The sequence below is a fragment of the Cavenderia fasciculata genome, assembly GCF_000203815.1.
Source record: "Cavenderia fasciculata unplaced genomic scaffold Scf_Dfasci-G-b-126g04.f1-5, whole genome shotgun sequence".
NCBI classification, from domain to species: domain Eukaryota; phylum Evosea; class Eumycetozoa; order Acytosteliales; family Cavenderiaceae; genus Cavenderia; species Cavenderia fasciculata.
The window spans coordinates 156,168-169,206 of NW_004457715.1; the positions used below are offsets into that span (position 1 = coordinate 156,168).

The window sequence follows — 13,039 nt, forward strand, 5'->3', positions numbered from 1 at the left end:
AAAAATTGGTCAAAGAATCATGTGACACAGAGATAAAATGTAAATTTAGTGTGTCTTGTTGGATATTCCAACAAATCAATGTAGTATTATTTGATTGTTGTGTGGTGGTCACTATTATCCAAAAAAAACAACAAAAAGTGAGGGAGGGTAACTATTGGAACAGGGATTAATTGGTCGAATGTTTAACGTCTCTACGACCAGCGACAGATAGAACTTCTTTAGCCACTAGTGTCTTCAGAAAGTGGTCCCACCAATTTATTTTCCGCCTATGGTATAACGAGCGGATTTGGCCCACCGCTGCTTGGTTGCCCAAGTTTTGTTGTTCCGATCTGATTGTGTTGTTGTTAAAACTTGTTGAGAGTTTCAATAATACTGGAGTCTGTATGTTTTTACTGTTCCTTGGCCCATCCTTTCACCAATTATCACTACTATCTTGGTAGGCTATACATCGAATCATATTATACATGTTTACAAGATTTATGGGATGTGAGCATAAGAGAGGGATCACATGCTACAATGAATAATTGCGAAAATAGAAAGATTGCAGAGGTACTCAAAAAAATATATAGGTCTATGGATCGATACTCGAGTTTGAGTATCAAACTTTGAAAAAGAGACCACCAAACCAAGTCTGTTGTTCGACTTTCATCAAAGAAAAAAAAAATTAAAAAAAAAATAAAAATAAAAAAACACGAACTACATAGAACTTCATGATGTAAATGTTTTAATTATCTATCTCTCAATAGCTAGCTATTACCTTCCTTTTATATATAAATATACACATCATATTATATATATATATCATTAACAAAAAGGAAGGAAGGAAGAAAGCAAAGAAAGAATAGAATCACATACAAAGAAAGCTATTTCAAGTATAGCAAGTACTCAACACACATACATCTACTCTCTCTCTCTTTGTAAATAACATCATACATATAATAAAACATCTGAAAAATGTCAGATGCTATTGCAAGAAGTAAACAATATGATTATAAAGCTGTAAGTTACTACATATTATATAGTTGTGATGATGATGATGATCAGATGACAAATGACAATAATATCGGTTTATTAACTTTTCTTTTCTTTTTATCTTTTATGATTCTATTTTGTTATGTTTGTTGTTGATGTTGTTGTTGTTGATATTTGAAATAGAATTCAAATTTAGTTATTCATTCAGAAAGAAATCCAAAAGATTTAAGAGAGCCAAAAGGAGAACCAGAGACATTATGGGGAAGATTACACGGAAAGATGGGAGACAGAGTCAACTACTCCAAACCGACCGAGTTGTTGGAAAAGGTGGCAAACCTCAAGCGAAAGACACAGGAAAAGGGTGGCAGTGTAGACACGGCCACGCTCAAGCGAGTCAAGGGTGGGCCCACCGACATTTTGGAGGCGACCGACAACCAAGTGTACGGCGGCTACCGTCCAAGCACCAAAGAGACAAAGGCTGTCTTTGAACGACTCGTGTCGTTTATTCAGACGTATATAGGCGATCAGCCAAGCGAGATTATCAACGGCGCAGCCGACGAGATCATTGCTACGCTCAAGAACGACCGTCTCAAAGCACCCGAGAAAAAGAAAGATCTAGACATTTTATTGCGTGGATTGACAGAGGACAAGTTTGCAGAGCTGACCCGTATCATCACAGGTATCACCGACTTTAAAGAGCAAAGGGGTGCCGGCGCCGGAGACGGACAGCAACAAGTCGACACTTTGGGCGATGCACACGGTGTCGCAGTGGTCATTGACGAAGATGAAGAGGATCAAGACAACCTATCAGATTTTGAAATTAGACAAGGTGGTGGTAGTGATGATGAAGACAACGATGACCAAGATAGTGATCGTGAACAAGGTGTTAATATGGATGCAACTAGTATTGGTGGTGGTGGTGGTAGAAACAACACTGATAAATCACGTCGTCGTCATCATTCAAAGCGTGGAGAACAAGGTGATGTTGATGGTGAAATCAATGAAGATGAAAAAGACAACAACAACAACAACAAAGAAAAGAAAGAAAATACAAGTGATGACGAAGATGAACAACAACAAATGGGAAAGAAAAATCAACAAAAGGAGACATCGGCACTTAATCCAATGGATATCGATGCATTTTGGATCCAAAGAAAGATTTCAATGTTTGAAGAAGATGCCATGCAAGCTCAACAATTGGCTGAACGTGTATTGCAAATTTTAAAACAACAAGATGTTCGTCGTTGTGAAAATGATCTAGTCAATTTATTTGATGTTTCAAAATTTGATTTTATTAAATTATTATTAAATAATAGACAAACTAGTAAGTAGTAGAAACAAAAAAGAAAACAAATAATATTATATAAATAATTATTCTAACTCTTTTTTTTTTTTCTTTTTAATTTTAATTTTAATTTTTAGTATTATATTGTACACTTTTAGCAAAAGCAGAAAATGATCAAGAAAAAAAGAAAATAGAAGATGAGATGAGTGGAAATCCCATTTTATTTATGATATTAAACAAGATTAAAGGAATAGATCAACAATCAAAAACAGTTGAAAAGAAACAAAATGCAGTGGTTGCCAAGAAACAACAAGACAGAGAAAAACAAAAACAACAAGAAGAGATCAAGACACCAAAGAAACAATTGGATCTAAAGGAATTGAGTTTTGCTCAAGGTAGTCATTTAATGACCAACAAAAAATTCCAGTTTCCTGCTGGAAGTAAACGTGAAACTTACAAGGGTTACGAGGAGATCCATGTCCCAGCTCGTGCCAGTCCACCATTCAACCCAGATGAACGATTAGTCGCCATCTCTGAACTGCCTGAATGGGCCCGTACACCATTCAAGGGTTTTGAAAAGTTGAATCGTGTGCAGAGTAGATTGTACGAGTATGCATTCAAGAGTAACGATAATTTGTTATTGTCTGCTCCCACGTCGGCCGGTAAGACCAATGTAGCCATGTTGACCATTCTCCACGAGATTGGTATGCACATGAAGAATGGTGTGTTGGATCGTGATGCATTCAAGATTGTCTATATTGCACCGATGAAGTCGTTGGTGCAGGAAATGGTACAAAACTTTTCAAACCGTCTCAAAGACTATGGTATCGTGGTGAAAGAGTTGACTGGTGACCAAGGTCTCACCAACAAACAGATATCCGAGACACAAATCATCGTCACCACACCTGAAAAGTGGGACATTATCACCAGAAAGGCTGGCGAGCGTGCCTATACATCGTTGGTGCGTCTCGTCATCATTGATGAGATTCATTTGCTCCATGACGAGCGTGGACCTGTGCTCGAGTGTATCGTGGCACGTACGCTGCGTATGGTCGAGAGCACGCAAGAGATGGTGCGTCTGGTCGGCCTGTCTGCCACCCTTCCCAACTATGAAGACGTTGCCACGTTTTTGCGTGTCAAGCCCGAAGGTATATTCTACTTTGACAGCTCGTATCGTCCCATTCCACTCGAACAACAGTACATTGGTGTCAGCGACCGTGGATTCAAGCAGTTGCAGACCATGAACGACGTGACGTTTAAAAAGGTGTCAGAGCGTGCTGGTGTCAACCAAATGCTCGTGTTTGTGCATAGTCGTCGTGAGACGGGCAAGACAGCACGTGATATCCGTGATCGTGCAGTTGCCGGCGATTTGATGGGTCAGCTCATCAAACGTGCCGATTCAAGAGAGATTTTGCGTGTCGAGGCTGAAAAGACGGCCAAGAGTGCTGAGCTCAAGGAACTGCTGCCGTACGGCATTGGTATCCATCACGCCGGTCTTTCGCGTAGCGATAGAACACTTGTCGAGGAGTTGTTTGCCGATCAACATTTGCAGGTGCTCGTGTCGACGGCCACGTTGGCGTGGGGTGTCAATTTGCCCGCGCATACCGTCATTATCAAGGGTACGCAGGTATACAATACCGAGCGTGGATGGACCGAGTTGTCACCACTCGACGTCACTCAGATGCTCGGTCGTGCCGGTCGTCCCCCATTCGACAGTGAAGGTGAGGGTATTGTCATTACGAGTGCCAGCGAGATGCAGTTTTACCTCTCCCTCATCAACACACAGTTGTCGATCGAGTCGCAGTTTATCTCGCGTCTGCCAGACAACCTCAACGCCGAGATTGTCTCGGGCAGCGTTGCGAGTGTCAAAGACGCCGTGCACTGGCTCGGTTACACCTACCTCTTTATCTGTATGCTGCGTAACCCGCCACTCTACGACATCTCGTACGACGATCTTGCCGGTGACGAAGAGCTCGAGCAGCGCCGTATCGACCTCGTGCACGCCGCCGCCACCCAACTCGACAAGAACAACCTCATCAAATACGACCGTCGCACAGGCCGTCTCCAACCCACCGAGCTCGGTCGTGTGGCCAGTCACTACTACATCACCAGCTCGTCCATGGCCGTCTACCACGAACATTTGCGTCCAGTCATGAGCGACATTGACTTTTTCCGTCTCTTTTCGCTGTCCAACGAGTTTAGCAGTGTTGTAGTACGTGAGGGTGAAAAGGGAGAGCTCGAGAAACTACTCGAACGTGTACCTATCCCCGTCAAAGAGTCAATTGACGAACCAGCCGCCAAGATCAATGTCTTGTTGCAGGCATACATTTCCAACCTCAAGCTTGAAGGTTTTGCACTCATTGTCGATATGTTTTACGTTGCTCAGAGTGCTGCCCGTATCGTACGTGCACTCTATGATATTGTGTTGCGCAAGGGGTGGGCTCAACTCGCCAGAAAGATCATCAATGTCTGTCGAATGGTCGACCGTCGTATGTGGATCTCTCAATCACCTCTGCGTCAATTCCCAGAGATTTCAGAGCGTATTGTCAACCAGCTTGAACGTCGTCAAATCCCTATCGAAGATCTCTACGAGTACAACTCGGCACAACTAGGAACTGCTATCCAGTCGCCAGCCGAAGGAAAGAAATTGTACAAGCTTATCCATCATTTCCCCAAGTTGGATCTGACTGCACACGTTCAACCCATTCTCCACGGTCTCTTGCGTGTCGATCTTACATTGACACCCGACTTTGAGTTTGATGACAAGTACCATGGCAATTCGATTGGTTGGTGGATCGTTGTTGAGGATGTCGACGGTGAGCGTATTCTCTACCACGAGTTCTTCTCTTTGAAGCGTAGAATGATGGAAGACGGTGCGACAGTCACTTTTACCGTACCACTTACCACTCCCATGCCACCACAATACTATGTACGTGTCGTTGCAGATCGTTGGATTGGTGCAGAGTATTCTCTGGCCGTTTCATTCAAGCATTTGATCCTACCACAAAAGTATCCACCTTGTCGTGGCTTACTTGATCTCCAACCACTCTCGATCGACTCGCTTAGAGATGATCGTGCCGCATCGGTATTCCGTCCAACATTCCGATACTTTAACCCGGTACAAACACAGGTGTTCTCGTCGCTCTACACGACCGATGAGAATGTGTTTGTCGCTGCGCCAGCCAACACTGGCAAGACTGTCTGCGCTGAATTGGCTGTCCTCCGTACACTCATCAACAACCCAGAAGCACGTTGTGTCTATATCGCACCGGTCGAATCGATGGTGACCGTTCGTTCGCGTGACTGGGCATACAAGTTTGGTCAAAAGTTTGGAAAGGTGTCTGTACTGACCGGCGATGCAGTCACTGACAATAAGATTCTCGAAGCATCGCGTATTATCGTGACGACGGCCGAGAGATGGGACATTTTATCGCGCAAGTGGCGTCAAAAGAACTCGCGTGTTCAATCGGTCAGTTTGTTTATCGTCGACGAGTTGCAGATGATTGGGTCGGGTGAATCTGGCTCGACCATGGAGATTGTCTTGTCGCGTATGCGGTATATCGCCACGCAGACCGGATCACCCATTCGATTCATTGGATTGTCGTCGCCCGTTGCCAACGCCCGCGATCTCGCCGAGTGGATGGGTGCGACACCTGCAACCATGTTCAACTTCCACCCCGACGTGCGTCCAGTCGAGATGGAGATTCAAATGCAGGGTTTCGACTATCCCAACTTCCAAGAACGCCAAATGGCCATGACCAAGCCGGCACTATATGCCGTATCGCATATGGACCGCACTGCGCAGACGTTGGTATACGTACCAACACGTAAAGCTGCCCGTCAAATGGCTGCCGACATTATACTCTTTGTAGACAGCGAGGATGACATGAATACACGTCGATACCTTGGAATCGACCAGGCAGACCTCGAACCACACCTCGCCAAACTTGAAAGCCCAGCGTTGAGAGACGCACTCGTGTGGGGTGTCGCTTTTTACCACGACGGTCTATCTGCCAAAGACAAGCGAATCGTCGAGGCGCTGTTTAAGAGCGGTGCCATCAAGGTTCTCGTCGCAACACACAGCGAGTGCTGGGCACTAGACGTGCAGGCACAGCTAGTCATCATCATGGGCACACAAACGTACAACCAGGGCACTGGCGCCGGTCACACCGACTACCCCATCAACGATATTCTCCAAATGATGGCACGTGCCGGTAAACAGGGTACCGACCAAAAGGGCCGTTGCTTGCTGCTCTGTCACTCGCCCAAAAAGGAGTACTACAAGACATTCCTCAACGAACCGTTGCCCGTCGAGTCGCATCTCGACCATTTCCTCGCCGACCACTTTAACGCCGAGATTGCCAGTCGCACCATCAGCAAAAAGCAAGACGGACTCGACTACCTCACCTGGTCGTTCATGTACCGTCGTCTCACCCAAAACCCCAACTACTACAACCTCACCGGTACCACCCATCTCCATCTTGCCGAGCATCTCTCAGAGCTCGTCGAAAACACCCTTCTCGACTTGCAACAAGCCAGCTGTATCACCATCAAGGAAGAAGAAGAGGTAGAGGATGAAGACGAACAATTGCAATCGACCAATCTTGGTATGATTGCCAGTTACTATTACCTAAAGTACACGACCATTGAGTTGTTTGCCAACTCGCTCAAGGCAGCCACCAAGCGTAAGGGTATCTTGGAGATCTTGTCCACTGCACCTGAATTCACATCGTCATTGGTTGTCCGCCACCGCGAGAATAATAGTCTCCAAAAGATGGCAGCTCACTTGCCACTCAAGATTGATCGTCCCGACTTTGACAGCGTTGCCACCAAGGTCAATGTACTTTTACAAGCCCATTTTTCGCGCAAACCCATCTCGGCCGACCTCTATGTCGATCAGTGCATGGTATTGGAAAACGCAACACGTCTTTTACAAGCCATCGTCGATGTCATTAGTAGCAGTGGTTGGTTACAACCTGCTCTCTCTGCTATGGAACTCAGTCAGATGTGCACTCAAGCCGTTTGGAATACCGACAGCTATCTCAAACAACTACCTCACATGACCGAAGAGAGACTTGCCAATGCTAAAAAGGCAAAGATTGAAACCGTGTTTGAACTCATGTCGATGGAAGACGACGACCGTAACAAGATGCTCGGCATGTCTCAATCAGAGCTCGAAGATCTCGCCGGAGTGTGTATGCGATTCCCAGACATTGATCTCACCTACCAAGTCGAGAATGAAGAGGACTTGCACGCCGACGATAAGGTCACTGTTCACGTTGCCATTGAAAGAGACATTGACGACGAATTAATCAACGAGTCTATCAACCTCGTACACGCTCCCTACTATCCCAAGGAAAGAATCGGTGGCTGGTGGGTCATTGTCGGTGACGAGAAAACAAATCAACTCTTGTCCATCAAACGACTCACCCTTACCAAACGTGCCAAACTCAAATTGGATTTCCCTTCGCCTCCAGTCGGTGATCATCAACTCACCATTTATTTAATGTCAGACTCTTATACTGGTTGTGATCAAGTTTATAATATAGATATTAATATTAAACCTGCTTTAATTGACGACGAACAAGAAGAAGAAAATGAACAAGAGGATAAAATGGAAGAATAAAATTAAATTCTAATAAATAAATAAATAAATCAAATTATCAAACAAATATTTATTTTTTTAATTTTACAGTCACTCTCAAAGGCAATGTTATTAATAAGTTTAGAAAATTGAGAGAGTGATATTGTATGATTTAAAACAATGAAGATGGATCAATTTTATTTATACTTTTTGGTTTCATATTAAATCCCATGGTTTTGATGATGAGGACAAGCTTAAGTTACCACCAACTCAATAGAAAACACTGACCAAATCATGAATAAAAACGGGTACCGTAATTAATTATTTTTAATAATCCGTATTCCAAAAAAAATATACAATTAATACTTTTACAGGAACCTCTAATTGAAAGGTTCGTATGATTAAGGGGATGTTTGATTGAATATACTCTATCGAGGAATATTATTTTTTTTTTATTGATTTATACTCCTAATGTTCCATCAAAGATACTTATTTGGAGGTGTTGTTTTTTGTTTAAAAGTTTTCTTCTTCTTCTTCTTGATCTTGTTTGTTGTGTCCTTTCTTAACATTTTTAGAACAATCTTTGACCAGTTAATTGGAGACATCTATGCTTGCATTCGGCCTTGTCAGTTACATAACTAAAAATAAGATTGAAAAACATAAAGTACAACATAAGTAAGAATGTATCCAAAAGAAGTTGAGCTCGTTATTTTCAACATACCTAATTCCACAGTATTTATCAGAATAAATTACACCAGTGCACATAGAGGCCCAAGTTGATGCCGATGCACAAGCAGCAGTACAATCAACACCTGGTTCCAAAAGCTGGTTTTTGGATTCGACCATTGCAGCCATTGCCAAGAGCAAGGTTAATGCGACCATTAAATATAATTTATTCATGATTTGATATTGTTGTTGGTTGTTTGATAAAGTTTAGAAATTGAGAATAGAGATTTTAATTATGGTGAGCTGGTCCATTTTATACTTTTTGGTTTTACAATTTTTAATCCAATCCAATTTGAATTTTATCACTCTTTTGTGACCGCTAATGTATAATTTCATTAATGAGATAGATCCATCATCTAAGATCGATCTTATCATCCCATTGCTATCCAATTTGACCCTCATCACTCAACAGTGAGAAAAATAGAAACCACATCAACAAACAGTTAAACAACCCTCTCTTTTAAAACCACTTGATTTTTTTCTCATATTAAAACATGTTCATTGCAATTTCAAATTCTTGAACTTTCCAATGACCACCTCTATTCTACAAAATCAAAAAATAGAATAGGATCATCACTTTGTAAGGTTGAGGATTACCATAGATGTTTTACAATAACAATGAAAATGAAATGATGATTTTCTAATGCGAGGGTTTGATGAGGAAAGGGGTAAATCAAAATCATTTCAGGAGAGAGGAAATTATAATCACCACCTACTTAGAGGATATGGGGTATCTATTGACAATAAATGACGGCACATTCTGAGAGTGTCTATCGTTGCAGTTTTTATATGACAAAGGAAATCCCACTCATGTATACCAGTACGAAATTAACCTCCCCTCTCTCATTGTGGGGTCGAATGTGTTAAAAATGAATTCCAAATGACAACCACTGTCATTTCCATGCAACGGCAATTGTTTGTTTTTACTCTCAGAATGACATCTGACCCGAGGATGAGATCAAGTACATGTTATGTATGTATTTCACAAGACAAGAAAGGGGTGAAATTACCTCAATTTTAATGATGAATAATTTTTTCTCTTAGAGTTCTAAATTAGTTTAACAATCGATCAGATTTATTTATGGCTTGGATTGTCTAGGAATTTTTTTTTAACTTCAGTGCAAAAATATGTCCCCCTGTATTTTTGACAAATAACTTCACATGCTTTACGGTCAGTTGTCCATCTAAACAAAGAAAAAAAAAAGTTTAGTAAAATGACAACTTGGATGGATACGCAACATACTGTGACATGCAAACTGGATATTTCCAAAAAGTCTTGCAAAAGTTATACCAATTTAATGGATATTTACAATCCCATTCACACCCCAGTTGTGATTCAACCTTGACAGTCAAACCCAATAACAAGGAAAATACACCAAATAAATATAAAAGTTTATTCATTTTGTTGTTGTTGTATCAAAAGTTTTCGATTAATAATAATAGGGTTTCTCGATTTACTGAATGGTTATAATTAAAATAATGATCGAATATTGTGGTACAAATATTAGAGCAAGGATGAGCAGGTTATTTTGATATGGGTACCCAAACGATGATCAATATGCAATGAAAAATTAATTAGCAACTCACCATGATTACAATGAAAATGTACAAAAAATAGAGTAGCTGAGCTGAGCACCATCAAATTTCTGATGGTGTTGTCAAAACCATCAAAAAAGATAAACAGAATGAATCATTAGTGGTAAATATAATTGGTTGAAAGATAATCAAAATTTAAATCATTATTTATTAACTAAATTTATGATAGTGAATCGAAAGTGATCGATTGAATAATATGAATCAGATTTACAATAACTTTTCGAAATCATGGTACTTGTTATCAGAGAGATTGGTAATAGCTCTGTAAGTGAGGACAAGTGATCCATTGTCAAATGACCAGATCCAGTAAGATGGTGATTCCTTGACATAACGGAATACGATGGTGTGATTGGAAGTGGCTTCATTGAATGCTTCCAATACCATTTCCTCCTTGCCACGGGTCTCAACATTGAATGCAACAGCCAATAATACTTCAGCGACGAGGTCACCAATGATGGTATCATACTTTTCCTTGGCAACACCATAGAATTCATCGACAGAGGCTTGGTCTAGGGTCCAGTCGGCAGAGGTAACCTTTTTGAGAGTAGCAAAAGCTTCATCATACTTGGGCTTGACACTCTTGATGTTGAGTAATGCCTTCATCGAATAGATGCTACCAGATGGGATTTCAAAGTCAAGGTACTTGACAGTATCCATATTGGCAAGAGATGGACATCCATAAACTGATAACGATCCATTCTCAAATACATATTGCCAATATGAAGAATTTGGAACCTTGGCAACAATAGATACAACAACCTTTTTGTTTGTATTATTGGCAATCAAACTTTCCTTGATGCTTGAATCCTTGTTTGACAATCTTTCAATGTTTTCACCAATGAATACTGCTACTCTTTTGTAAAACAAATCACCCTATAAATTATAATAATAGTAAGAATATTTTTGATGGATAAAAGGTTAGTAATTGTTTAAAAGAAAAGTAAAAAGTAAAAGATGGTTTAATTAATTAATATTTACCAAGTCACCACCAACCCATTTTGGATCAGATACAGCAGCGAGAATAGCTTCAAAGTCAAACTCAATAGTCCATTCAAGACCTAAAACATTCTTGATCTTGGTGTGAGCATCAGCGAGGAATTGTTCGTGTTCCCTAGAAAAAAGAAAAAAAATTAAAAAAAGAAAAGAATAAAGATATTTATTAGACATTAAAAAATAGGTAGGGGGTAATGATGGATAGAGATGAACATACTTGAGGTTCTTTCTGGCTGGGAGTGGGAGAGGCATTTTAATTTTAAATTAATTGTTTTGGTTTAGTTGTTGTTGATTGTTTAATATATGATGATTGATGATAATTTAATGATTTGAAATTCTACTGACCAAATCGATGATTTTATAGTGATCCAACTCTAAATTAATTCCATATTTTATTTAAATCAAAATAATTCAAATTAATATTCAATAATCCAAATAAATACAATAAATACTTTTAATAGTATATTGAGAGAGTTGGGGTACATTTTCAAGCAGAATAAAACTGGAATCTATAAGGTTGAGGGGATGATACCTGTTGAGGGGATCTTTGATTGAATGATCCCAATACCAATACGGGAAATCACTTCATTTTCATTATAACCTTCGTCAAGTCTCGATTGGACATCAAATTTAAAGCTGGAAAAGAAATCAAAGACTAAAATAAAATATCTTTTTTTAAAATTTTAGTCAGCCTTCTGCAAAAAGTTAATCATTTTTTTGCGAAAAAGCCATGAATTTTTGCAGTGAATGCCCAGAACCAAAACAGATAATCCACACTTTTATCTATCTATGGAGAAACAATAATAATTCCAAACAATTAATTTATATTATTTATCTTTTCATATTTGATTACACCCTTTAGTATGATCCAAAACATTTTATTTTTATTAATACAAAAGTATAAATTACTAGTATTTATATTATATTTTTGCAATCATATACTTTTATATTTAGTTGTGTTTATTATATTTAGTTCACAAGGTTTATTAGACACTTGTGAAGGTAGTTTGAAAAAAAAGTTTTCTTTTTTTTTATAATTACCCAAATATAACAAAAATAATGATATATTTTTTCATCTTTCCTAGATATTAATTAATATAGAAAAAAAATGTAGAAGTTTTAGGGACGAAGAATATTTAATATTCTCAGTCCCTAAAAGAAAAGCCACATCACTTTTTTAAAGATATTAAATGGTAGAATTTATTAATATTAATGAACATGAACGAGTTTTGTAGTTATAGATGATAACCAGTGATAGAAGAAGGATAAATAAAAATATATAATTTTAAAAAAAAAATAGTTAAATAGGTCTTTTGCGTTGTGAAATACCATTTCTATCATTATTTTCTTTAATAAAAAGGGCCAATCTTTGATTTCTTCATTTACTATTCTTCTTCAATATTATATTATTCCACCAGTTGCGCAGACGAATGAATATTGGTGGAATAATATAATATTGCGCAATATATACTGTAGAATGTGCAGCCTTGGTCAAACGAGTACGGGTCGTACAATTCGCGCATGATCTTTTAACAACCAGCATAATCATCTGTATATAAGTATGAATATATAAGTATCGTTCTCGTAGAGGGATTTGATTTACTTACTGCAACAAAGGGTTATTACATTGTAATTTGCTTTAAATGTTGAAGTTGGAACAGCGTCTCTCGATTATGTGTTATTGTACGCCCAAGCATCTTAGTTTTGCAAGCGCAAATGGTGCAGACCCATTGATGTGGATATGAGGATAACAAATGATAAATAGATCCATAGTATAGTGGTATTACGACATCATTGTCAGTATTGTTGAATACATATCACTTGACAACTATCTAATATACTCTATCTGTATGTGTAAAAAAAAAAAAAAAAAGGAAAATTAA

General features: G+C 39.3%; 4 protein-coding genes across 4 annotated transcripts; 1 reads left to right on the top strand and 3 right to left on the bottom strand.

Annotated features, from left to right (window-relative positions):
• Window positions 1-954: 954 nt before the first annotated feature.
• ascc3l (DEAD/DEAH box helicase) lies at window positions 955-7,883 on the top strand (the record flags this gene model as incomplete). The annotated part of the gene is made up of 3 exons (XM_004357505.1): window positions 955-999; window positions 1,156-2,296; window positions 2,395-7,883. The coding sequence occupies 3 exons, from the start codon at window positions 955-957 to the stop codon at window positions 7,881-7,883; spliced, it is 6,675 nt and encodes a 2,224-aa protein (XP_004357562.1).
• Window positions 7,884-8,412: 529 nt separating this feature from the next.
• On the bottom strand, window positions 8,413-8,741 carry DFA_02079 (uncharacterized protein; the record flags this gene model as incomplete). The annotated part of the gene is made up of 2 exons (XM_004357506.1): window positions 8,413-8,479; window positions 8,563-8,741. The coding sequence occupies 2 exons, from the start codon at window positions 8,739-8,741 to the stop codon at window positions 8,413-8,415; spliced, it is 246 nt and encodes an 81-aa protein (XP_004357563.1).
• A 313-nt stretch (window positions 8,742-9,054) lies between these two features.
• DFA_02080 (uncharacterized protein) lies at window positions 9,055-11,408 on the bottom strand (the record flags this gene model as incomplete). The annotated part of the gene is made up of 5 exons (XM_004357507.1): window positions 9,055-9,111; window positions 9,724-9,751; window positions 10,375-11,036; window positions 11,142-11,274; window positions 11,374-11,408. The coding sequence occupies 5 exons, from the start codon at window positions 11,406-11,408 to the stop codon at window positions 9,055-9,057; spliced, it is 915 nt and encodes a 304-aa protein (XP_004357564.1).
• Window positions 11,409-11,477: 69 nt separating this feature from the next.
• DFA_02081 (uncharacterized protein) lies at window positions 11,478-12,927 on the bottom strand (the record flags this gene model as incomplete). Its single annotated transcript, XM_004357508.1, has 4 exons — window positions 11,478-11,530; window positions 11,725-11,811; window positions 12,543-12,705; window positions 12,844-12,927. The coding sequence occupies 4 exons, from the start codon at window positions 12,925-12,927 to the stop codon at window positions 11,478-11,480; spliced, it is 387 nt and encodes a 128-aa protein (XP_004357565.1).
• Between the last annotated feature and the right edge of the window lie 112 nt (window positions 12,928-13,039).